This window comes from Desmodus rotundus, chromosome 9 (assembly GCF_022682495.2).
Source record: "Desmodus rotundus isolate HL8 chromosome 9, HLdesRot8A.1, whole genome shotgun sequence".
Lineage (NCBI taxonomy): Eukaryota > Metazoa > Chordata > Mammalia > Chiroptera > Phyllostomidae > Desmodus > Desmodus rotundus.
In genome coordinates, this window is record NC_071395.1 from 101,022,656 (window position 1) to 101,048,017 (window position 25,362).

Here is a 25,362-nt window from a genome sequence, read left to right on the forward strand (position 1 = left end):
CGGATAATTTAGATTGTTAAATAGAGGAGAGGGAGCACTTTTGAAGGACAGTTGCGGCTCCTAGTCCAGGGGAATAGGGGCGATCTCATGAGGTCAGTTTTGGATTCAGCCCAGGCCTCCCGACTCCCATTCCCGTGCCCTTTGGCCTCCTGGCTTGGTCCGCGAGGTCGTCCGCGGACGTGTCCCCGAGTCACCAGCGAACGCGGATGCCCCGCCTCTCTCGTGTTGGTGGCGGCTGCAGTGCGCTGCCCTAGGCGCCAGACGGCGCTCCCGCACCGGCCAGGGCCACTCTGGCCTTGCCCGTCTCGGTGGCCGCGGAAGGTGACGTGGACACGGAAGTGGTCGTCGTCGTCGCGGCGGCACCGGTGGGAGCAGGGCGCAGGGATCGGAGTGCGGCCGGGCGGGCGGCCGAGCGCGGAGGTTTCGCATCTGGGGCGGCGGAGGACGTTGTGGGTTGGGTGCAAGTCCGCTGAGCCGAGGAACGGCTTCTCAGGTATCTCCTGCAGGTCGGAGCCCCGGAGCCAGGACCCGCTCAGCCGGCGTCACCATGACCAAGGCCGGTAGCAAGGGCGGGAATCTCCGCGACAAGCTGGATGGCAATGAGCTGGACCTGAGCCTCAGCGACCTGAACGAGGTCCCGGTCAAGGAGCTGGTCAGTATAGTCGCGCGAGGCCCAGGCGTCCACTCGCGACTGATGCTGGCCCTTGCGTGGGCTGCCTCCTTTCTCATGCCTGTTTTCACGTCTTAAAATAAGGTGGGGGGAAGTGGAACTAAGTCACCGGGGAGGTTGCGTCCGGCCCCAGCGTTCTTCCTGGGATGTACACGTGTCACTTTGGCGTAGTTCCAGAACAAGGGGTCGGTCGGAGCTGCTTATTTGGAATTGGGCTTTGTATAGGCCAAGAGTGAATCTCCCCGCCTCCCATTTGGGGTTTTTTCACAGCGCCCCGCTCGGTGCTTGACTCCAGGTAGGAGTCCACGGAGCGGTTGCTGGATGTATTCGGAGAATGAATGAACAAATGAATGAATGACTAAGTCTGAGAGGTAGGCGTCCGGGTAAAGCGGGGTGTGGCTCAGAACCCGGCTTTCCTAGGAAACCACCAATCCCCTTTGGCCACCTCAGCCCGGAGGCGTCCTTCATTGAAAAAGATGAGGTCTCAGTGCTTGGTTGGCAAGGTCTCTTGCACCGGAATCCCGGGGTCCATCCCTCCAAACCCCTCTACTCCCACAGTCCCACCCAGGAAACTGAGGCCTGTGGCCCTTGGGAGATTACACAGCTAGTTGCCAAAGTGGAGTGAGATCGTTCATCCCTGCTTTTCGCACCTGGTCCCCACCTGCACCCTCCTCTCTGGCCTCACTTTGGATGAGGTAGACTTTTCTCACTGCCTTTGGCGCTTGACCTAGTCTGTCCTCTGCCTTGGCTGTGTAGTATGGAGATTAGCACTGGATTTCCAGTTAATATATCAACACCACTGCTTAAGAGCTGAGTGTCTTTGGCAAGCTAGTTAACTTTTATGCCTAGATTTCTTCAGTTATAAAATGGTGATAACAGTTCCCGTCTCATAGAGGTTGTGAGGATTCAGTAAGATTGTAATGTGAAATATTTGGCTGGTAGCAAATGCTGATACATGGAGCTGTTAGAATGGCTTTCTTCCCACTGTACTATCTAAAACATTTTTAGGTGGTCAGACTTTATTCCTGGGACTTTCTGACCATTGGAAAGTGTAGGTTGGCCCAGGGACCTTTACTGAGTATTTGGCTTTTCCCCCACCCCAGGAAGAGCGCCAGCCTTGTTTCCAGCTGGCCTTAGGCCTGCTGTCCGAAAGCATTCGCTCCGGGTATCCGGTCAGCCCAGCATTGCCCCTAGGGAGAAAACGCGTCAGTTTTGCTGAGCGCCTCCAGTCCTGAACACCAGGGAGGATGGGGATGGGCCGAGAGGGCCTTGCCTTCGCTCTGATACTCACTCATTTGTTCACTCAGTCATGAAGCAGCCAACGTGCATAGTGAGTGCCTGCAAGGTCTGAACGAGGGAATGTGGAAATCGCAAAGCCATGTTAGACACAATCCCTGCCCCGAAACCTAATAGGGAAGGGTGCTGAAGAAACTATTAGAAGTGGGAGAGAGAATTTCCAAGAATCTGTTTTCTTTCCTTGGCTGTTCCACAGCCAAACCCCTGTTCTTTGCATTCTTCCCTCCCTTGCGGTTGACCAGCTCATTTCCCCTCTCCTACCCCTAGGAACATTATACTTTAGTGTTTGTTTTTAAAGGCCTTTCCTAATCATGGGAACTGGTAAATGCTCCCTTAGCAGATATCACTGCATGTGTTGATCTGACGTTTTGTTCTCCTTCCCTTTCCTAGGCTGCCCTTCCAAAGGCCACCATACTGGATCTGTCCTGCAATAAGCTGACTGCTCTACCGGTAAGACTGGCAAGCAAGCGCGACTCCTTCTAGAGCCCCGATGCTTCATCTTCCTGTTTGGGGGAGTTGCGTTGTAAGGCATAATTTTAGGATGGGCCTGTAGGCAGGTTTCAGTTGTATCCGAATGTGTTGGGGATAGAGCAGGGTGGTTCGTCTCTGCAGGAAAGGAAGCACAGGTAGGGGCCGCATGCTTTAGAATAGCGAGAAAGTCAGGCAGCAGAAAACCGAAGTCAACGATGGGATGCTGGCTGAGTCACTTACCGGGCTCATCTTTTTTCTGCCTTATTTTCTTAGTTGAAAACTAGTTTACCTCCCTATTGCCTAGAGGAGGCTGGAGACCTTTGTAAACTGCTCTGCATTTCAGGGGGAAAGGTGTTTATTAACAGCCTCCTTGTGCATCGTTTGATGGGGAACAGGAAAAAGTGTGATTTTTTAGGGGGCTTCTGTCTCATTATCCTTTTGATCTTTAATTACTTGAGATACCTTTTTGTGTCCAGCACATGCGGTCTGTGGTCAAATCCTTTTGATTTTTCTCGTACCACTTCTTCGTTTGCTCCACCCATGTAGGCGCTGGAGTCATTCAGCCCTTCAGCCTCTCCCGGGTAGCGGATGCTCTCTCCGCCGTAGCCCTGCTCCTTCACAGTCAGGCCTGAGTGTGTCGTCACTGTTGCCTTTCCCACTCGTTACCCTGGCCACGTCACTCCTTGCCATTCTCTGTTGGGCTCAGGAATTGAATCTCAGAAGCTGGTAGTTTCTTCACTGGGTCCTTAGTCCATTCCCAGCGTTCACCTGGGGCTCTCACTCGCTGTCTTCGCGTCGTCCCGCAGCTCTTCCGGGCCATATCTGACACTGGAAAAGGCACCTGAGATCCCACTTCTTCCAGGAGGTGTTCTGTGCCTAATTAAAGAAGGGCAGCCGTCCCTTGCCACCCGACACCTGCTGTACTCTCTGTCAGATGGTCACTCCGCACCCCTAAGTGTCCGTCTCAGTCCATGTCAGTTGTCTTGCCTTCCTCTGCAGTGCAGAGCCCCTGGCACTTGTAAGTCCCCAGGGAGCACGAGTAGTGCCTCGTTAGCCGAAGTTGGAACGTCACTCGGAGTGGAGCTGAGAGAGGCTTAATGACAAGAGGGGTGGTTTGGCCTGTGCTGGAGAAGGGCCAGGATATGGGTAGGGTGGGCCTCACCCGCTCTGTCAGTCGTGTAAAGAACACTCTAGGGCGCCTGTTCTGGGTGCTACAGAAATAACAATAGCACCCGTTATTCAAGGGGTGCTTGATCTTTTTAGGAAAACAGTTGGTCTCACTGTGTTTTGACAGCTCCTGTGGAAGGGTGGCGTGGGAGAACGGAGTGGGTCCCCAGTCACTCCAGGAGCAATGTGGAGGATAGGTCAGGGGGAGAACTGCGGGTGAAGGAACCCACACTTACCTTGTGCCTACTTTGCGCTCGGCCCTTTTGCAGACACAGCTCGCTATTTACCACCAAGGGTGATGTTTGTTGTGTCCATTTTCATCTGAGGTAGAATAGCTGGTAAAATGTAGTCGGGATTTACACATGGGGCCTCCGACTTGGGGGCTTCAGGACTGCCTCATCAAGGTGTGTGAGCCCCAGGCTCAGGTGTCCTTTCTTTGGGTCCTAGTCGGATTTCTGCGGCCTCACGCACCTGGTGAGGCTGGACCTGAGTAAGAACAAACTGCAGCAGCTGCCAGCTGACTTTGGCCGTCTGGTCAACCTCCAGCACCTGGACCTCCTCAACAACAAACTGGTCACCCTGCCTGTCAGCTTTGCTCAGCTCAAGGTAATGATTCATGAACTGGTGTTCTCGGCCCGGTGTGGCAGAGGGCTCAGGGACACGTGGGACATGGCTTTGCAAAGGGCTGGCTGATAGAGACGCTGCCAGGGACTTTCCCTGCAGCTGGGACACAGGGACTCTCGTCCTACTCATTTTGTTGCTCTTGGAGGGACTCTGTGTGGGAACTTAAGGCCTTAGCCAGCCTCTCTGCCCCTCTAGAGCCTGAAGTGGCTGGACCTGAAGGATAATCCCCTGGACCCTGCCCTGGCCAAAGTGGCAGGGGACTGCTTGGACGAGAAGCAGTGTAAGCAGTGCGCCAGCAAGGTAAGCGCGGAGCTCCCGGTGTCTCCCTCACGCTCTCTCCCGGGACTTGCCTCTGCCTCCTCTCGCTTTCCCTCTGAAGGCACCGTCGCTGTGTGTGGGTGAAGGCACTAGGGTCTCAGTGATACACGTCTGCCACGAGCCTGGCAAGCAGAGGGACTTTGTGTTTACTCCGCAAGTAGTAGAACAGCACCATCTCTGCCCTGCTGCGGGACTTCAGTTCTTAAGAAACCAGGACCTTCCCAGAGCAGCATTTCACTGTCAGGTGTTATCTGAATGGGACAAGAAGGTTATGGGCTGTGGCCTTTCTGAGTCAGTTATTGTAGGAATTTTGATAATAAAGGTGTTGGTGAATGTTTGTGAGTTTGTAGCTATAAACAGACATATCCTTTGCAGTTGAGTCATTCGACATCGTGAGGAAATAAAGGCAGCATGGAAGGCAAACAACTGCCATTAACCTTGAAGAGGCCACACAAGGCCCCTAAGAACAGTACTAGACCCACCTCTCAAAGACTCCCAACTATAGTCACTTTTCCCCGCCGGCTTTAGAATGGATTGCCGCTGCTTCGGCTGAGCACCAGATGACTTTGGCTATGTTTAAGGGGCATGGTGAACAAAAAGGACTTAACTTTAAGTCTGAATGGATGTAAGTGAAATGCATATGATGGTCTCTGTATAGCTGGAGAGTCATGGCCCTTCTTATCATTAGCTCAGGGCTTCTTCGCTAGGCCCATCATCCGTACCACCCGTTGTCACAAGAAACCAATGACAAAGTGGAGACAGCCTAGTAGCCAAGGCGACAGTTTGCCCTCAGCTGGGAACAGTGCTGGTGGCCAGCAAAATCCTCTTCTGAAAACGTGGTGCTCCAGGAGCGACGTTTGTTTCAGAGACCGTAGTAGCTGCCACGGACCACTCTCCCTTTGTCCCACACGGTTTAGGGGCTTCATAGCCCTCAAAACCCTGGGAAGCAGGCGTTCACATCTCCGACACGAGAAACCTTCACTGTGCACAGGCCTTTCGCTTGTCCACATATTCGTTCAACAAGTAACACATTGAACCATATGAAATTGCTAATACTTTGTACTTTGTGACTTATAAAAATGATTTTTATTGAGTGCAAAGGTCTTTAGCAGTACTGACACATACCTTCCAGACAAAGTCCCCGGCAGCACAGTGCATTGTGGGTGTGGTCTCCCATGGCGCACCTCCAGGCACTGCAGGGTTGTGGTGTGGGCCAGTCAGAATGAGGTCACTCGTCTCCAGGAGCTAGTTTAGGTCTCATCCTGTGTGTTCATGGGTTAGATCAGCTTGGTACGTAGGAAAGCACCTTTTAAAAATAAATTGTTAGTTCAGCAGTATTCATCAAGCACTTACTATTTGCTGTGGACTCGGAGAGGCAGACAAAGTCTACCCTCGAGGGCTTACAGTCTAGACTAGAGGGGTCTCTCCCATTTCTGAGCTGGCTGTGTTTTCGGGTAAGTAACTCCTGATGTAGGGGAAAAGGGGACATCTCTTAAACCTCCCCACTTTTTACGTAGTTGGCCGTACACTCCCTAAAACCAACGGCATGGTTGGTGCTTATTTACAATTCAGAGTTCAGAGCGACACAGGGACTTTGAACTTGGGCTGCCTGTCTCCATCATGCTTTCCCTTCTTCCAGATCCTGTAACTCCTTGTTGAGAAGCCAGTTTTTAGGAAGCTCGAGTCCCTTCGGAGAGGTTAGACTCCTGCGCTGCACAGGACAGGGTTCCTTGCGGCTTCAGACCAGGCTGTTGGAGGGAGCTGCTTTTGCAGGTCCGCGCCCGAGCCCTCTCGTGATGGGTGCGTGCCTGTCTGAAGTTCCCGCAGAGTAAAATAATTTCGTTTGCATAGCTGTCTGTCCTGTAGGGTGTCTAGTGCAGTAGTGAAACACGGACAGTTTGCTCTCATAATTTAAAATAGTTCAGGTTTTCCTCTTTTTCACTGATGCAGTGAAGAAGCTGAAGTAAGAAAGCAGTAGGATTTATTGAGCACATATAAGGCCGAGGGTTATGTTGGCAGCTAGTACAAGTCCTGTAATCTAATCTGTGCAACAGGTCAGAGAAGCCTTATCTCCATTTTCCAACTGAGAGTATCTGCTCAGAAAGGTTAAGCACTGGCTAAGGTCACACTGCGAATAAGTAAGTGGTGGGGTCAGGATTGTGTTGAACTCCAGGCTTACACTCTGTCCCCTACATCCAAGGAATACCAGCTTCTAAAAAATACAAACAGACCTAAAAAAAAAAAAAAGTCACTTACCTGTTCCCCTAACCAGGCCCATCGGGAGAATCTCTGAGGTTGTTTCATCTGAGGCCCACCATGACTGAGCTGAGGAGGATTCGAGGGGCTCAGGGCACCAGGGGGTCGTGTGGTGTTTGGGCCGAATGCCCCTGCCCTCTCTCCTCCAGCTCTGCAGCCTCTGCGTGAGGGAGTGGAACAGGCTCTGGGGACTCGGGAGACCCGAACTCCCAGTTGTGCTGCTTTCTGACCATGCGGCGTGGGCCAGTTCGCCCCATCAGAACCTGTTTGCTTCCTTTTGAAAGGGGAATCCAGTCAGTTGTTCATCGAACGTGTATTGACTGAGCGCCTGTAATGAGCTAAGCTCTGTGCTCGCCCACAGACAGGACAGTAATCCCTACCCTTTGGAACTCCACAGTTTTACAAATGAGCTAGATAAGAAAACCCCCCAGCACGGGGAGGAGGAGAACCTGCGGCAGCTGAAGGAGGAGGGTCAGGAAAGCGTCTTGGGGGAACCGGTGTCCCTGCTCGTCACAGAGTCGCTGGGAGAATTCTGTGAAATCCTGCATGGCAGAGACTGTAAATGGCAGGGTTTTACAGATTCCAGTTGCGTTCACAAACTTTTGCCCTGACAGCTGTAGTGAACTGGGCTCATAGACTCCTCTGCAGGGCTGGCACTAAGTTAGGCTACAGAGAGGATTCACTCCATTGGCTCTGCGCAGCTGCCGGCCCATGATCTGGGACCCTGAGAAGAGCACTTCCACTGCCGCGTGGGGTCCTCGAGCGCCCTCCTCTGCCTTTGCAGGTGTTACAGCACATGAAGTCCGTGCAGGCGGACCAGGAGCGAGAGAGGCAGCGGCGGCTGGAGGTAGAACGAGGTAGGTGGCCGTCCCTTCTCAAGTCCTCCTCCGGGCCCTGATCCCAGCAGCTGGTTCTGCTTCAGGAGCTGGAGTCCTGCAGAGGAGCTGTGCAGAGCAGCGGGGAACAGCATGGTGGTAGACAGCATTGTCTTTGTCTGACGGACTTCTCCCCAGTCCTGGTTTTTGCACTAGCTGCAAAGTCATGTTCAGCTGCCTGTCTCCCTGTCTGCTTGGAGGATTAATAGGCATCTCAAATTAAGCATGGCTAAAACAGGTCCCTTTCAGCCCCTCACAGTGTTCCTTCCAGGAAATCACTATCCCTGCAGTCACTGAAACCAGTGACTAGAAAGCCGTCCATGACTCCTGCTTCCTGTCACTCCTATGTCCAGTCTGTCAGCACGTCCCGTTATGTGACCACTTCTCCGCCTCCAGTGCCACCACCAAAATCAAGCCTCCACCCTATGGGCTGCTGTAGTACCTCCTCACACAGTGTCCTGTCTCCATGCTTGTGCCCTCTCTGCAAAGTCATTCTCCACGCAGCAGCCAGAGAGCTTTTTAAACACATCAGTTATGCTGCTGTTTGCTTAGAACCCTTTAATGGCTTCCAGCTGAACTTAGAATGGAGTTCAAACTCAGTAACGTGGCCGACAAGGCCCGCCTCGGCCCCAGCCTTCTCACTTCCCAGCCTTGTTCCACACCCACACACAGAATTGTTAACTTCACCCACACAGGCCTCTCCTGTCGCTCGCACACACCAAGCACAGTCTCATCTTTGGGGCTTTGCTCGGTCTCCTTTTCCCTCAGATCTTTCCAGAGTTGGTTTCAGGTAATTCTTCATGTCTCTGCTCAAATGTTGCCTTAGGTTAACCCTAACCCTTTCCAAGCCACCTGAACTAGAATAGCCACCCCACCTGTCATCCTCCGTCACATCTTCTGTCATTTCCTTTGGCACACATCACTGTCTTTTTTAGTGTTTGTTCACTTGTTTATTGTTTGTCTCCTTCTCTAGAAAGTAGGTGACTTAGGCCCTGGAACCTGGCTCGTCTTCACTGCTGTGTCTCGGACACGTAGAACAAGGCCTGCCACACCGGCGCTCTGTCGCCTGACTGGCTGACTCCTGAGCCCCTTACTGGAGGACTCCTGTGGTTGGAGGAGGGACGTATGTGGCACTGACTGCAGGCAGTCCCTAAGACAGAACTCCGACCTGTGACTGTCCCTTAGACGTGCGTGGCTCCTGTGACGCCGTGTTTACTCTGACCACTGCTGCTTTTACTTCTTGACGGCATGTTCTCTTGAGGCCGAGGGGTGGTGTGTTCTTGGCGTCCCCGGTGCCCAGCTGGGACTTAGAGCTTGTTTGTTCATAGAGAAGCAGTGGAAAGTACCGTACTTACAGTACTACTATTCAGCTACAGGATGGTTCAATTAGGCTTTTAGGCCCTAAAAGGACATTTAGCCACCATTTGTGGCCTTCTGGCTTTGGAAAAATGTACTTCAGATTTCCAAATAACTAATTTGGAAATGCATTTTGGAACCCGATAATTTGTGAGTTAGGTACCGCACGTAAACATCCTTTGGCTGTAAAGTAAATCAGAACGCGTTAAGTCTGGACATTACAAACTGTTAGTCTCGCTGTTTGAGAAAAACATGTCTATCATCTCCAACCCTGAACCTGAGTGTTCACTTTCTCTTCTTACTTGCCCTTCTCAAGCCACCTTTCCCTCCGTAGCTTGGGGGGCTAGGAACGCCATAGACTCAGCACCTCCATTGTTCCCTCTCCTCGGAGCTGAGCTGTATGAAGCTGTCAGATGCTGTGCTTTCTGAGTCAGTACCTAGTTCTAGAGGAGCACCCAGCGCATCATCCACGCCTGTCTTATGTCCCTCTTGTTACTGCACCCTAATCTCTCTGCAGCTCGTGGCTAGAAACCTCTTAATGAGTCCCCTCCGCAAACTCTGAGAGCAGCTCACTATTTGCAGGGAGGGCAGAAACACAGCTCCTTCCTTTTACGCACTGTTTGTGACCCATGACCTAGGGAAAATGAGGCTGAATCCATACTTTTAACCAGTTGGGGAAGCACACTGGAAGGTGGTGGGGAGAGAAACCATTTGGGGGCATATTTTCATGTAGAGGCTGAGAAGAAGCGGGAGGCCAAGCAGCGAGCCAAGGAGGCTCAGGAGCGGGAACTGCGGAAGCGGGAGAAGGCAGAGGAAAAGGAGCGCCGGAGAAAGGAGTACGATGCCCTGAAAGCATCCAAACGAGAGCAGGAGAAGAAACCTAAGAAGGAAACAAATCAGGCCCCGAGTAAGTCTCCCTTCACTTGCAAGGCTACAGCAGGGCACAGTGGGGAGACTCGCGCGTGTGTTTTCGAGAACTTAGGATCCTGGGGACTGGATGCAATGTGAGACATCCAGAATGAGTTCCAGTTTGGAGTGTCTCCCTCGAGGTCCAAGGAGAAGGCATTTGTATTTCTGCCTCCACGTAGTACAGTTTTTAAGAGCTCAGGTGTCCTTAAAACAGTTTTCTCTTCAGGCCTGGGGAGCTCTCATCAAAGAAGGGCGGGTGGGGGGGGGTGTGAACCTGCACGGAGGAGGCTAGCGTAGGTTGGTAGAGCGGGTGGGTCTCCTCAGGCTGACTGAACTTTTTTGTCTACTGTGACTGTCACTCCAGAATCCAAGTCCGGCTCTCGGTCCCGTAAGCCACCTGCCCGGAAACACACCCGGTCCTGGGCTGTGCTGAAGCTGCTGCTGCTGCTGCTGCTGTGTGTGGCCAGTGGGCTGGTGGTTTGCCGGGTGACAGAGCTGCAGCAGCAGCCCCTCTGCACCAGCGTGAACGCCATCTACGACAATGCGGTCCAGGGCCTGCGCAGCCACCACATCCTCCAGTGGGTCCTGCAGACCGACTCTCAGCAGTGAGCTCGTCCGCAACACCGGCTGCCTCCCAGCCTCGGAGCTTGGATTCCTATGGAATTGGGTTCTGCTGGACACAACCTCTTTTTAGCGTCAGACCTACCTGCCGTCATTAAATGGCTGCTCATTGGTACTTGAGAACCTCCTCTTTGTAGGACTTCTTTGTTCCTCAGTCAGGGTTCCCTGGTGGAATAAGTGGAAGGTGGGGAGAGAAAAAAACCCTGCATGCCTAAAGGATAGGCTTGGGGGTGGGGAGAGGGAGAAAAACAGAGCCTTTCTGGCTGTTACACAAAGCTATGTAAAGGCTCATTTCTACTAAATGGTCAGCGGTCACTACATTTATACTTTTGTATGTCACAAACCCTTTCATTCCTCCCTGAGTAGCCAGGGCAGATCAGGAGGCAGTGGGCTGTTGCTGGGGACTAGGGGGACACCATACTCACCAAATCGGAGGGGAGGGGCACACCTGTTTTCTTAAGGGTCTCAGGCATTCAGACGTTTTGATGACCACACAAAACCTCAGGCTCTGAAAAGGACTTTAAGACTATCCAGTCCAACAGAACAGTTGCTGATCAGGAACTTGAGGCTTTCCATGACTTGCTTAGTCTCCCAGTTAGTTTGACAGAGCTGGACTTCCGCTCTGGTATCCTTTTTTTCTTTCCCATCATTTTGCCTTCCTTATAACGTCCCGAGAGAACGGAACTCACACCAGAACTGAGTATCGCAGCCAGAGTATGGAGTCTTTCGTGTAGACAGATTCACGAGTCACACATCGTCTCAGTCACGAGGGTCGCCGACAGCCCCTGTGCAGTCCTGCGCCTAGTTACGTGGCTTCCCTAAAACACCTGGACTTTGGAGCAGTAACTCTCCCCCACTGCCAGCAGACAAGGCGGACCTTTGCTAAGCCACACTATGTGACAGCTGTTAGTCCGTGTGACTGAATACCTCAAAGGCAACCTGAAAACTCAAGTGCCACAGACCGAGGCTTAGGGTTGTTTGATTCTGGACCTAGAGCTAAACTGAGGCAGTGAAGGGAAGCAATCAGGTAGCAACACGGCATCTGACAGTAGTTGGGGACTAATGACTAGTGCAAGTAGAGGCAGGGCTGCCAGTCTCTTGTCCATGGGGGTGTTTCCTTGCTCAGTGGCCCCTTTTGCTCCATCCCGACAACAGCGGGGTGAAGGGACCAGAACGGCCCGAGCCATGGTGCTCACTCGCTGAGGTCTGATGGCAAGCTCCTTGCCTCTCGCCCGGGAGAGCAAGAACCTGTTACGGTCCAGACCTGGAGAGGATGGGTCCAGCTTCTAAGTCATAGTGACCCAGTTGGATAGGACTGCCACTTGTGACTGTCCTGATATTGGAAGAAATGACTTCTCTCCCCGAAGCACAGCTCTGCTGCGTAGGCCCACACCTTACTTGCTATCACTACACATTCCTTTAGTCTTCCTCCAAGCTCCAGAGCCATTGGTACAAATGCTTTATTGACACTAACCACGTAGTACATAAAACAAGACTGAGAATACAGAAATTGGCAGTGACCAGACCCATTCCCTGGCTGGTTGAGGCAGCCCCAGTGCTCCAAGGCTGGAGCGCACCCAGCGCTGAGGGCAGTTCACTCACTATCTCTAGATCTGATGACGAGGTTCTTTTGGATTTCTACAACTATTAAACATGGGTCTGAGCAGTCTGTCTGTGTTCCTTTGTGTTTGGGGGCTGGCTGGGGCGGAGGCCGGGGTAGGGGTGGCTCATGCATGGCAGTTGATTTTTGCCAGGAGAGGGGCACTGAATGCTGATGAAAGTAAGTGCAGATGTCTCAGCCGGCTGACAGGAAGGGAGACCTTCAAAGATCACGATACCTGTGGTCTGTTGTGGACCCAGGCCTGTGCTGTGGGAAGCACTTCCAATCCCGTCTCTGTAGTCATGCCCCGAGGGGGGCGAGGTGGGCGAGGTGGAAATCTCTAGCTTTTCATCTCGTCCCTGTGGGCTAGTGTTAGTCTGTACCGTCCAAAGAGAGAGCTGGCTGCAGCGTGGTCATGTGAAGGTAGATACGTCTGGACAGCTCTGGTCCAACACGGCGGGAGGTGGACGTCACGCCTTCCCCACGGCGCACCTGTATGTCTGCAAGCAGATTCTGGCGTTCTTGTTCCGAAAAACACCGCCTATAAGCCTGAAAGTGGAAAATGATCTCTTAATACCACACCGTCCACAGTCACCCTCATCTATGAACAAGATGTGGTGACCATGGGACGGAATGAAGCTGCCCTCCCACCCTGGGTCAGTGTTAACCTGGATCTGGGCAGAACTGCACTGTTGACCTACAAGGCATCCTTGGGCCCTCACGAATGCCACCCGTGGAAACCCTGTGGGAGTCCCACTAAGGTCACAGCGCACTAGCCGCAGCCCTCGGAGCAGCATACCTGGACCAGGAGCTGTGGGGAGGGGTAGGCGGCCACAACAGCACTGGCCATTTCCAGGCTGACGCGGTTCAGCTGCTGAATCTGTCTCCTCCAGACCTGAGCAAGCCCCCTGCCAGCACGGTCCACCTTCGCCCCTCCAGCCCAGTCACTCTCCAGGCAGAAGGAGAAACTAGTTTGCTCTCGGAGTTTCCTGTAAACAGCACAGATGAAGAGCTGGTTACTTTCCTGCACCTGTCCCCTTAACTGGGAACTTAAACCCCTCCCTCCAGTGACCTTGGAAGAGGTGGACATGTTCTATCTTGCTCACTTTGATTCCAAGTGCTAGTTATGGATTCCCTTAAAAGCAACACGTAGTCCTTCTCATTAAAAGAGAAGGTAGCAGAAAAGTACAAGAATCTTTTGTGTTGAGATGGGCTGCACTGACCAGAGGCAGTGCACAGGGTCAGACATTGGGGACTGGATATCAGGCAGCGTGCTCTCTGTTCTGGTTCTTCCAACCTGCTAGGAACTTGTTAAGTCAGGCTTTTCAGGCCTCAGTTCCCTCAGGTAGAAAACGAGGGACTTGGTTATTAATTTTAAATTCTGACTATGAACACCCCTTGAGCTAAGTAGGCTAAAGATTTCATTTTACAAGAACCTATCACATTCTGACCTGACCTGTCATGAATCCCGGCAACTTGGCCTGCTGGTGACCGGCTGGTGACCGCCACCAACCAGCAGAACACAAACAGAAGCTAAAGCGGAATATCTGAAAGGGACTGGGCCTGAGGGCTCTTCCCCAGAGTCCCCAGCATGAAGTCAGCCCCTGCTTCAAGCCTGACAGACGATGGACTGACTGCACAGTTCAGGGGAGAGGGACATCTTTGGACCCCGGAACCGTGGTAAAGGGCCAGACCCAGCAGCAGGGCTGGGGTTTGCCCGGGCACTTACTTGAAGGGCGCCTCAGCCACAGACTTTGTGAACGCGCACGCGAAGTCAGCCAGCTCTTTCCAGCTCTGCACAACTCGAGCCTGGGCGCGTGTGTGTAGCTGCAGATCCACCAATGCCTAGACCCAAAGGCAGACGGACTGGAGTGGAGGTGAGACTGGTCTGAAGTTGTTCTCCCCTCCCAGTTCACTGAGGCTGCACGCCAGCCCGTTGGCTCCTGTTTGGCTCCTTCTCTCCTACCCGGTACCAAGGCAGAGTACTGGCCAGCAGGCACTTCACTCTTTCTCAATAGCAAATTGGGTTAGGTCAGAGTGGGTGCCCAGCCTGACTCAGGCAACAGGATGTTCTTACCTTCTCCATGTCTACCCTGGATACCGTGGGCCCTGTGTTGGCCTCTGGTGTTCTATTTTTCTTCTTCTTGGCCTGTTCTCTGATTGCCACTCCCCGCTTCCTTTTCCTTGGAGGATTCGGAGCACTGGAGCGGGGGAAGAAATCAAAGAAGGGTGGTGCCTTCAGGCTGGACTGAAGTAGAAGAGGTACGAGAAGACTGGACCAGAGCACCCTACAGGGCTTGGCTGGGATGCTCTGTAGCAGAGGGACCGAGATCTGGGATGAATAAATTCACCCCTTTTGGCCCTAGGGCTGCCCCTTTTGATGCTAAGTCTTGAGGACAAATCCAAACCTGAGGCATTTCTCCAGATCCACAATCACCAGTGACAGGGCTTTCCCTGCTGTCCTTGCTGTGATGTCAGTTACAAAGCTCCGAAGTGTTTCTTTCCCGTCCTCAGTGCCGCCTGCACTTCCCTGCATAAAGGAGCAGAAACTGCATTAATGCTTGCCCCCCCCCACCCCATCCCATGCGTCAGTGCCCATCCCTCCAGCTCTGCCCACCTGCTGGAAGTTGTGGACCATGAACACAAACGCCTCTGCCAGGAGCAGCACCAGGACCATTGGCTCCTCCAGCCAGCCCTCCTCTCCAGCCTGCCAAGGCACCTAGAACCCAGCAGAGGCGGCAAGTCAGCAGGTGCTCGCCACCTGCGAAACCCAGGCCTTCTGGGTGAAGGAACTCACCCCCCGCAGCCTAGTTCACGTCGCTTTATTCTTTTTCTTCCGGAATGAAGTCACGGTGGCAAGAACCAATAACCTATGATCCTGTCCATCCCCAGTCTCAACTATTCGGCCTTGGTATATTGCACCTCAAAGGCGGTGGATAATGAAGGAACATTAGCGTGTTGAAATGGGCTGAGAAAATTATGAGATCAAACAAGACAGCAAAAAAATAATGTTCAAAAAAATAATGTTTCACCTAGACTCTTGAAAATGCGGGGTAGAGTGTTTTGGATTTGCAGATGAGACAGACGGAAGGTACAGGAGCTATAGTACCCCGGGGAGCCTGGGCCGGGAGGGAACGTGTACCCTGTGCCTACCTAGGTGCTCAGTGCTTGCTTATCTCATTTAGGCCCCAAAACACTGTGGGGGGCAATGGAAGGGACATAACAGTGTCCTCATTTTATACACGAGGCACACAATGATGAAATAATTTGCCCAGAATCATGGCAACAAAGCCACAGGCTGTGAGGCAAATGCAAGCCCCAAAATATATTCCCAAAGCCCACTTAGAACTAGGAAGCCTGTGCAGATTCCACAGATCCACCCTCCACCCCTCCCCACTCTGCTCTCTGCCCAAGGCGGGTGATCTCTACAGACCAGGGCAGTGTCCGCATGCGCTCTGGCTGGGTATGGCCGGGGGGAAAGCCAGCAGGAGATTGGAGGGAAGGAGGAGGGTCAAGTCAGGGTATTTCTTCCCTTGGCTCCCTCCCAAGAGGGTCACCTAGGATTTTCTACACTCCTGCTGGACGTCAAGCTTCTTTCAAGCCGGTCCTCTCTACATGTCTCTCCTGGATTCTGGTAACCACTTCCTCCCCTCATCCCTTCAGGCCTGGGCATGGTAACAACTATGGTAACCTGGCGGTACCCAACCAGGGCGATGTTCCTCCCACAAGGAACATCTGCAACATCTGGAGACATTTTCGATTGTCACGACTGGGAGGAGTGCCACTGGCATCTAGTGGGCAGATGCCAGGGAGGCTGCTAAACATTCTACCACGCACAGGACAGCTCAGCACTACAGAATTTCCTGAAATGGCAACAGTGCCTGAGGTGGAGAAACCCCGAGTTAATGCAGTTATTACCCTGGAGTACTGCACTGTCCTTTGTAGTTCCCTTGTACCCTGCCCATGCCTTGGAAAACAGTCCCTTTATTAAATCCTCCTCAAAGTATCCTGAGTGTACCATCTGCTTTCCTGCTGAGGCCTTGACTGATGTGTGTAAGGGGGAGGAGGGAGGGAGAGGACAGACACAGCCAGAAAAGCCCTACCGCACACGGCCCGGCCCTTCTCCTCCAGGTGATGCTGCACGGCACGGCCTGGGCCTCAATCACACAGCTGCACTCCATGGACTGCAGCGCTCCGAGGAGCTGGCCCCCACCTTCCATCTGTAAAAGCACTGCAACAGACAGGACAGGGGCTGTCAGTGGGTGGCCCAGGAAGCAGAGGCCCAGCCCAGGGTGAAGACAGATGCTGGGAGGACCTGGATCCAGCACCACAACGAGGTGTTTTAAGCACTCCTCTGGCCTCTGGGCTTTTGGCCTGTGGACCAGTGCTGCCTTCCTTTTCCTTTGCGATTGCGTCAGGGCGTTTTCCTTCTGGCCTGCTTGTCCCCGTGGCTGGCATCCCTTTGAGCCTCTCCTCTGGACCTCCTGATTGTGCTTGGTTCTCTTCTGAGATGGAGGGGCCTCCGCATTTGTTTTCGTTGCCGTCAAGTTGTAGCTCCGGAGAGGGCTGGTAGCTCGGGGGGCTGGAGGCCGACGGCGTGCACTGTCCACCACGGGATCCTTGTTATTTGGCGTACACGTCTCTGAGGTGTAACTGGGGGGAACATCACGGGTCTTTGGAGACGACTGCTTTTTCCTGTCACGTGATGCTCCTTCGTTATTTTTATGATCCAAAATGCGTTTACCTGGGGAGCTAGAGTTCTCAGGGCTCAGCTGCTTGTGGGTCAAAAACTTACAGGTAAGCCTCTCAGCCAGGGGAATAAGTTGCTCCTCATCCTCACTTCCACTGCTCAGCGCCCTGGCTGACTGGGTTTGTGTGACAGTTTCAGCTGTATCTAGGACAGGTGGTGGATCTTTCAACCTTGGTGATGGAGGACAGGAGGCCTCAGAATCTGAGCTACCAACCACCACAACCTTCTCTTCCCTCTGAGGCTGCTTCCTCGTTGTTGACGGTGGTTCCTTCTTCAGAAAGGTAAATACTGGCAACTCCTCAGCATCACTCTCACTGGGTTCCAGTGAGAGCGACAACTCCTTTAGAGCCATCAATACGTGATTATCAAATTAATTCTCTAAAAGACAAAGAAAGGTGAGACACAGACTGTGGCATTCAATTCAGTCCACTACATGTGTTCTATGGCCAAGCCTTATGGCGATAAATATAGAGAAATGAGACCTGTCCCCAACACTCTCAACCTGGAGCTCAGAACACCTACTCCTGTAGTATCAAATCCCTTCTAGGTCAAGGTGAGATATAAGCAAAGTGGAGGTTAATAATACAAGACGTTAACGGAGTAGTAACAAGATTCACCCCACCTCCTCACGCTGATCTTTGCCTTTGAAATGGAGACGACAAAAGTCATCCTTTAAAAAAAATGAGATGCCTTAAAATTCATCCTTTTAAAGCATACAGTCCAATGTTTCTCTGTATATTCACAAGGTTGCGCAACCATCACTACTAATTCCAGAATATTTTCATCACCCCCAAAAGAAATCCCATAGCCATTAAGCAGTCACCCATTTCCCCTTCCCCTCAGCCCTTGGCAACCACAAATCTACTTTTGCTTGTTCTAGATGTTTCAAATAAATGGAATCATACAATACGTGGTCTTTTGTGACTGGCTTCTTTCCCTTAGCAGACAAGGTTCATTTATGTTGTTACATGTTTTAGTACTTCATCACTTTTCTTTCTTTGTCATTTATTTTTAGAGAGAGGGGAAGGGAGGGAGAAAGAGAGGGAGAGAAATATCGATGTGCCAGATATGCATCGATCGGTTGCCTCTCACACCCCCCAACTGGGACCTGGCCCACAACCCAGGCACGTGCCCTGACTGGGAATATCAAACTGGCGACCTTTCGGTTCACAGGCTGGCACTCAATCCACTGAGCCACACCAGCTAGAACTTCATTGCTTTTTGTGGCTACATAATATTCCACCATACAGACATGACCCATTTTGTCTATCTTTTCATCACTTGATGGACATTTGGTTTGTTTCCATTTGGGGCTATTATGAACGATGCTGCCACTGCCCTGGCTGGTGAGGCTCAGTGGATTGGGTGCCGGCCTGAGAACCAAAGGGTCGCTGGTTTGATTCCCAGTCAGGGCACAAGTCTGGGTTGTGGGCCAGGTCCCGGGGTTGGGGGTGTGCAAGAGGCAACAACACACTAATGTTTCTCTCCTCCTCTTCCCTTCTGTCTAAAGATAAATAAAATCTTTTAAAAAATAATGCTGCCATTGGACATTCATGTAAAAGTTTTTGTGTGGATGTGTTCTCAATTCTCTTGCAAACGAACATAAGTGTGCAATTGCTGTGTCGTGAGCAAGAGTCATTCTTTGAACAAATACATACTAACACTGGAGGTGTGAGTCAGGATAAGCCATGTAATTTTCTGGGCCTCACGTTCTTTAGTAAAAGGAAACAACAAAACAGGGATAATGACAATGCCTAGTTTATAAGGTTGGGAGAAAAAAAGAAACCATGCGTCTTCTACAGCGCTTAGTTCAGTGTCTGGCACACAGTGTGAGCTCTGTAAAGCAGGCTCAGTGACTTGGGAGGGACCTCATCCCTGTACCCTCGCAAGGCCTCGGTAGACTCCCGCAAAATTGGGGAGTGGGACAGGCAGGCCCTGCAGGGCACGCTCCTCTTCCAGGAACGCTCCTCAGTTTCCACACCCCGTGGCAAAGGCCCAGGCCACCAACCCCCTGTGGAGCAGTGCCCAGGAGGGAAGCCCAGCCTTGCCCGCCGCGTCCGTACCCGCAGCCGCACGGGGAGACCCAGCTCACCTGCAACTTCTCCCGCCATTCTTTCAACTGCCAAGCAGGACTCGGAAGTGGATCTTCCGGCAGCGGAAGCAGAAGCAGACGCTGTTTGAGACCGGAAGTGAGTGTGCCGCAAATATGGCGTCGGCGGTGCTGGCCCTGAGCAGCCGGGCAGCTGGTAAGGGGGCGCGTGGCTGTTACCGGGCGAGTGGTGGAGGTGGAGCGGAGACCTTGCAGGGAGCGTGGGGTGGAGGCCTCTCCCTACGTGGAACCCTGGTGCGGGGTGTGGGGAGAAGTGTGCGGGGCCCCCGAGGTTCGAGGGACGGCTGTTGCCGATCACGTGACTTCTGCTGCGCTGAGCTGTGGGCGGTGGTTCTGGAACTCGTGTCCTTCTCCTGCCTGGCGTGCAAACACAGCTTCCCTGGCGATTCGTGACGTGGGCTTCCCGCTTCACCTCTCTGGTTTTGTTTGGACACTGTCGTCTATAAACGTAGGTTACTAACATTGACACGCCAGAGCTCAAAACGTGAATCTGTTGAGATCTGTCTATGTGCCCAACACTGTGGGGATCTCAGCAGAGAAGACATAGTATCTCTGTCCCCAGGACGGTTCTTTCTAGAGGATAACCCGATAAATGAGCACGCAAATAAAGTGGTGCTGTGAAAGCAAGTGTGTGCGCGCGCGCGCGGCTGCCTTTGTGTGTGTCTTTGTTTGGGTTGGGTGGTCAGGAGAGCCCTCCGAGGAGGTAACATCTAAGTTAAGACCTGACGGATGACAGGAAGCTTAGGTCTGAGAGAGTGAAGGGCAAAGGAGTGGCCTGACTCAATTTTAAATTTTGAGAAGCAAACTCTTGTTCTCGTGTGAGCCTAAAGAGGCTAGGAATGAAAACGAGGAAACCAGATGGGAAGGGCTGTGACAGCAGCCCTGATGAGAGATGACCTCGCCACGATGTCAGCGCCAGTGAACTTGGAGGGAAACGGGTGGGTCTGAGATGTGTTTCGGAGGTAGAACCCACAGAGCGTGCTGGTGACCTTGATGTGTGAGGAGAGCAAAGGGAGGGCATGTGCAGTGACGCCCGGATTTCTGCCTGAACGACTGCATAGCTGGTAGCATCACTTACGCAGAGGAGGGGGCTGAGGAGCAGAGTGAACTGGCAAAGACTTGTCAATGAGATAATGAAGGTAAAGCAAAAGCCCGGTTCCTGAGCTTGGTACGTGAGTGAGTGAACACACGAAGAGGTGTTTAAATGCAGGTAGGCTGTTGCACTGGGCGGTGCATGTGTTGTCTGCCTAAGTCCGTATCTCTGGTCCTTTGCCCCACTTAGTCTCTGTTCTTACTAAAACTTCAGAAACTTACGCTTGGGGAACCCCGAACTTACAGGCTCCAGACACCCACAGGGTTCCCCTTAGGCGTGCCATGGCCCGATTAACTAAGCTTGGCTGTGTCTGGAAACCTGGAGACAAGGACTGCCGGCCCTGGGCTTGTCACCAGCAAAGGACTTCCATCTTGGTTAGCGTGCATTTTAGTCCGCTTTCCTTTTTAAAACAAATGCCCCTGAGCACTTTGGAATGAGTACAGAGAGGTCAGATTAACAGGGCAGAGTGTCAGTCTTCTTGGTTGGAGCTGTGCTTGGTGGGCTAGCTGAAGAAAGGGTCCAGCCTTCTGAAATGGCCATGATCCTGTGGGAGCCATCCTTAGAGAAGCTGCCCTTCTTGTTTACAAGTATCTGCTGTGCAGCGGGAAGGGGGGGGAGGGTAGAAGGCTAAGGAAGTGGGGGCTGAGGTCAAAGCAGGAATCTCTCTCTGGATGTCCTGTTGCTGGGCTCTGTGGTCTGGCGCCTCCACGGTGCAAGGAGCCTTGAGGGCATGGTGGGCAGTGAGGCTGAAATAGGCAGCTCTGTGGTGTCCTCTTGCTGGCTTCTAATTCTGTGCTGTTTGTTCCTTCTCAGCAGGACTGAATGTGTCCGGACCCAGGGCACATGGTGTTTTGGGGCTTTTTCCCCCCATCAGTATTTTACTGCCCCACCCCTCATCCCCTGGCCACACACAGCACACAGACACACGTCTCATGCAGTGCTTACGCTCTGGACAATACAAGGGATTGCTTGTCTTCGCTGTGGGAGACAGCCAGGGACTTCAGACACTCCCTGAGAACCAACACAGTCAAGTGGTATTTCTGTTCCCATATCTTCCTCACCCCCCCTGCCACTGCCTCCTCCCACCTCTCAAACTAGCACACGGCCCACTGAGGCAGAGAAAGAGTCTGCCTGAACATTTCTGTTCTCTCTGCATTTACAGCCCTGCTGAAGCCCCCTCAGGCTGCAGCTCTTGCCGTCAGATACGCATCCAAGAAGACAGGTGGCAGCTCCAAAAACCTCGGTGGAAAGTCACCAGGCAAACGCTTTGGCATCAAGAAAATGGAGGGTGAGGATGTACCTTGGCTTCCATTTTCCAGCTGTACCCCTACCCTGTGCCCTGGCATTCCTTTGAAGAGCAGGAAAAGCATGCAAGTACCTAGCCGGGTGCTCTCTGCTTAGTTCACCAGAGCATTTGGCTCCAGATTAGAGAGTCAGATAAAACCGAGGCAGGGTGGGGGGCCTGAGGAAGAGCAGTTAGTGTGAACCTTGGGCAGGTGACTCGAGAGAAGAGGCTGCTGGCTGGGGACGGATCTGCTTGCGTCGAGCCATCCGGGAGCCGGTGTTTCCCAGGGGCAGGCGTTGGGGCCAGTGCGTGGCATTGGGGCCAGGACAGTGCGGGCGCCATCGTGTTTTTTCCCCGTAGTCAGTGCGCTTGGGGCCTTCTCTCCTAGGTCACTATGTCCATGCCGGCAACATCCTGGGCACTCAGCGCCACTTCCGCTGGCACCCAGGTGCCCACGTGAGTTATTTTGTGCCCTACCCACCCAGCTTTCTCTTCTGGGACCACCTTTCCATGCTTCTAAGCACAGTAATAATAATAAAACAGCTGCATTTTGGGGGTGCTTAACAAGCACTGTGCTGATTCCTGCACCTGTGGTATCTCATTTACTCCTTGCCCCTTCCCTGTGAGGTAGGCATTTATCTCCATTTCACAGGGAAGGTGTCAGAGAGTTAGACAGTGGAAGGGCCCGGCCAGCAGAGCTGGGACTTGAGCCCTGTCTGCCTGGCTCTCCGATCACTGTGCTTTGGCTTGAGCCCTGTCTGCCTGACTCTCCGATCACTGTGCTTTGGCTTGGTGTAGCGCTGGGTTTCCTTTCTGTCCCCTAGTTCTTGGAGAAAAGGATGCCTAGTGATTTATTTTTCTGAATCTTGGGAACCTGATTTTAATTTATTCATTTTTCTTTATTTCTAAGAATTCCTCCTTTGCATAGAGTTGCTCCTAGATGGCTGAAAGAGAGCTTGAACTTAATACCATAGGACTGAATGTGTCTGTCAGACGTTAGGTCCATACCAGGCAGAGGTTCCCATTCAGCAAGCCGAGATTACTGTCTGAGGTGGGAAGGTTCTTTGGCAACACAAGTCTACACTGTACTCTTCGCGTTGTTTCAACATTAGTTCCTTTGTAATCAGTGCGCCCACACCCCACCCCTTTTTGGGCAACTTTAAGGAACAGAAAGACTGGTAGTAACCTATAATTTCGAACCTGTACGAAATTACAGGTTCTTTAGTACGAACCTGTACTAACCTGTACGTGAATTGGTTGTATTTGTGTAGCTTTATCTTTTAGAACTTGAGACATTGGCTATGTTAACTCTTGGGACTTGCTAAAATAATGACAACAATAATAAAAGCCAACATGTTTTGAGCTAGAGTATTCCAAGTATTCTAAGCTCTTTCTGATTGCTCACTCATTTAATCCTTGAGGTGCCCCTGTTAAGTCATTAATATCCGTGCTTTGCAGATGGAAAACTGAGACTTCAGTGAAGTGAAGTCACCTGCGCAGATCAGACATAATAAGTAGCAGTGCTGGGGATTTGAATCAAGCCTCCTGGCTCCAGGGTCCATTCTTTTAATCAGAGAAAGAATAAATAGTGCTGGGCTGCCTGGATGAAAAACGTCACACATCCAGTCTCAGATTCTAAAAGAAAAAAGCTAGAATATATACAGTTAAAAAACTATGTACAACATACAATTTATTTAGTCTTTTTGCTCATGTTTCTTGTCTGAAAAACAAATAGTACCTTCTAAGCAGATGAGAATTAAGTGAGTTGATGGATATAAAAGGGCTCTATTATTATATAGTAATATTATAAAAGGGTTTCGAACAGTGCTTACCATGGGTATATAAGTATCACCTGGTATCATTATCATTTCTTCACACATACATTGTCCATATAGCTTTGGTCTATTCTTTCTTTAAAGCCTAAACTTGGTACATCACCATGTAAATGAAAATGTATGTCAAACTAGCATTTATTATGATAACTCCAGTATTTTTGAAACCTAAGTAGGGGCATTTTCCTGGGCCTGTTTTGGGAATCTGTCCGGTGGGGCTTCTGGCCAGTTGCACAGGCCTGGGTCCAGGTTAACAGCCCGTGGGGACTGAGCAACCACCTGGCTCGGCTGTCATTTTCTTTTCCTCTCCCGTCATGGAGGCGGCAAAGAAGTAAAAGGCAAGGCAGTGTCAAGCAGTGGGAAGGGGACCTGAGAAGGAGCTTTCTGAACCCTTCCCTTTTGCCCCAGGGCTTGACCCCTTATGAGAAATCTGTCCTACAGCCCCAGGACAGACCACCTACCTGGCTGTCCCCGCAGCTGAGCAGGTCTGTGTTGCAGGTCGGACTGGGGAAGAAGAAGTGTCTGTATGCCCTGGAGGAGGGGATCGTCCGCTACACTAAGGAGGTCTACGTGCCCCACCCCAACAACTCGGAGGCTGTGGATCTGGTCACCAGGCTGCCTAAGGGAGCTGTGCTCTATAAGACTTTTGTCCACGTGGTTCCTGCCAAGCCTGAGGGCACCTTCAAACTGGTAGCTATGCTTTGAGCTCCTACTCGAGACTGTTGGACAGCTGGAGCCCAGGTGACAGGAGCAGGTGGTACCAGAAGTCAAGAGTTGGGGCGACAACAAGCCTCCTGAGGAAGAAGTCCGCGAAATGACTGGCTGGGAAACCCTTTGGGGACCTGACCTGAGGCCAAAAATAAAGTTAGCTGGAGTCATGAGTCTGTGCCATTCTGTGCTGTTTGTCCAGGGGACAAACCTGGAAGGAGCTCCTTACTGATTTGTTGGTCTCTCTGTGTGTTCTGTAGTGCACATCCAGGGGGACCTCCAAGCAGGAAAGAGGCCTGTTAGAGTGAGCAAATGACTAGAGAGGACTTTCTCTGAGGAAGGGGTTACTTTCGCAGCATCCCCCAGAGGGGAAGCAGGAGAGCTTGTGCTTGAGGCTGTCACTGCTGCTTCCCCTTTTCTGGATCCCACAGAAGCTGGGCTGGGGAGTGGGTAGAAGGGGCCAACAGGAAGCACCCTGATTGGGTTCCTTTTCTGGGGCCACATTCAGAGGGAGCTGGGTTGGCAGCCCCAGAAATGGCCACATGGCAGACCCCTTCTTGTCTCTGCCGTCCAGGGCAGAAAGGTGCCACCTATCCTAGAATACTGAGATCCTTCTAATGACAAGGCAGAGCGAGCGAGTGACAAATGGGCTTCTTCCTGCACACCTGGAGAGACACACCAAGCTCACATTCTTTTCTGGTTCTTGGTTTAGCACAAACCATAAACAGCAGCCAAGACTCTGGCTTCAGGAGTGCCAAGTCTGGGTTTGGAGTAGTCTGGGGGCACTCTTCCATTGTCAACCCCACCTAAGACCTTTAGAGGCTCGGCTTTGAGTGGAACAGCCAGGAAGGAAGTCTCAGTCAGCGCCAGTGGTCGTCCTGGTTGGTGGGCATGCTGAAGGAGGGAGGGGCCAGTCCTGGGGGTCGTGAGGAATGACTCAAAATGAAGCTCCAGATTTAGAGTCGGTGAGTCAGAGAGCAGAGCCCAAACTTCCTGTCCCCGTGTCCCTCTCCCCATCCCCTTAGTTCTCTCCACGGAGTCTAGGGCCCAAAGTTCAGACGCTCAGCATTTCAGAAATGCACTGGGGTGTGAAGAGATTCCACTCTTCTGGCCACTAGCACATTCTCTCATGATTTGGTAGCTGTGTCTGATGACCTTTGGAGGGAGAGTCAGAGAAAACCTGTCCCCACCTCTCCATCTTGTCTGGTGCCCAGAGTTGGGCAGGGGTGGAGGGGCCTGGGGGATGGGGTGGTCAAAGCCTGGGGAGGCTGCAGGTCAGAAGGGTTTTTTGCTTTCTGTACCCATGATCCCAAGTGTTACCCATCCCTGGGGAGAGGAATGACAGTGCTTTAGTCTCCACCTCCCCCCGTCACACAGAAGCCAAGGCTCTGGGATGTCTCTCTCCTGGGAGCTAGGGAGGA

At 52.2% G+C, this 25,362-nt stretch overlaps 3 protein-coding genes across 3 annotated transcripts; 2 read left to right on the plus strand and 1 right to left on the minus strand.

The window, feature by feature from the left end:
- Nucleotides 1-315: 315 nt before the first annotated feature.
- On the plus strand, nt 316-10,686 carry LRRC59 (leucine rich repeat containing 59). Its single transcript, XM_045182336.3, has 7 exons — nt 316-652; nt 2,357-2,416; nt 4,052-4,210; nt 4,424-4,528; nt 7,587-7,659; nt 9,767-9,940; nt 10,307-10,686. The coding sequence occupies exons 1-7, from the start codon at nt 548-550 to the stop codon at nt 10,549-10,551; spliced, it is 921 nt and encodes a 306-aa protein (XP_045038271.2). The 5' UTR covers nt 316-547; the 3' UTR covers nt 10,552-10,686.
- Nucleotides 10,687-12,005: 1,319 nt separating this feature from the next.
- EME1 (essential meiotic structure-specific endonuclease 1) lies at nt 12,006-19,178 on the minus strand. Its single transcript, XM_045182335.3, has 9 exons — nt 19,006-19,178; nt 16,479-17,291; nt 16,267-16,394; nt 14,781-14,882; nt 14,572-14,693; nt 14,241-14,364; nt 13,893-14,008; nt 12,963-13,152; nt 12,006-12,712 (listed from the first exon to the last, which is right to left on the minus strand). The coding sequence occupies exons 2-9, from the start codon at nt 17,263-17,265 to the stop codon at nt 12,536-12,538; spliced, it is 1,746 nt and encodes a 581-aa protein (XP_045038270.2). The 5' UTR covers nt 17,266-17,291; nt 19,006-19,178; the 3' UTR covers nt 12,006-12,535.
- On the plus strand, nt 19,091-24,114 carry MRPL27 (mitochondrial ribosomal protein L27). The gene is made up of 4 exons (XM_024573431.3): nt 19,091-19,159; nt 21,279-21,404; nt 21,790-21,857; nt 23,732-24,114. Exons 1-4 carry the CDS (start codon nt 19,120-19,122, stop codon nt 23,936-23,938), a joined length of 441 nt encoding a protein of 146 aa, XP_024429199.1. The 5' UTR covers nt 19,091-19,119; the 3' UTR covers nt 23,939-24,114.
- The last annotated feature ends 1,248 nt before the right edge of the window (nt 24,115-25,362 follow it).

Bases quoted from the DNA above. Each gene is read 5' to 3' on its own strand.
- LRRC59 (XM_045182336.3), top strand. From the start codon at position 548: ATGACCAAGGCCGGTAGCAAGGGCGGGAATCTCCGCGACAAGCTGGAT. The intron at 4,529-7,586 runs GTAAGCGCGGAG...CTGCCTTTGCAG, and splicing joins GTAAGCAGTGCGCCAGCAAG to GTGTTACAGCACATGAAGTC. The intron at 7,660-9,766 runs GTAGGTGGCCGT...ATTTTCATGTAG, and splicing joins GCGGCTGGAGGTAGAACGAG to AGGCTGAGAAGAAGCGGGAG.
- MRPL27 (XM_024573431.3), top strand. From the start codon at position 19,120: ATGGCGTCGGCGGTGCTGGCCCTGAGCAGCCGGGCAGCTG. The intron at 19,160-21,278 runs GTAAGGGGGCGC...CTGCATTTACAG, and splicing joins CCTGAGCAGCCGGGCAGCTG to CCCTGCTGAAGCCCCCTCAG. The intron at 21,858-23,731 runs GTGAGTTATTTT...TCTGTGTTGCAG, and splicing joins GCTGGCACCCAGGTGCCCAC to GTCGGACTGGGGAAGAAGAA.
- EME1 (XM_045182335.3), bottom strand. From the start codon at position 17,265: ATGGCTCTAAAGGAGTTGTCGCTCTCACTGGAACCCAGTGAGAGTGAT. The intron at 14,694-14,780 runs GTGGGCAGAGCT...TCCTTTATGCAG, and splicing joins TGGTCCACAACTTCCAGCAG to GGAAGTGCAGGCGGCACTGA. The intron at 14,009-14,240 runs GTAAGAACATCC...CTTTGGGTCTAG, and splicing joins CCAGGGTAGACATGGAGAAG to GCATTGGTGGATCTGCAGCT.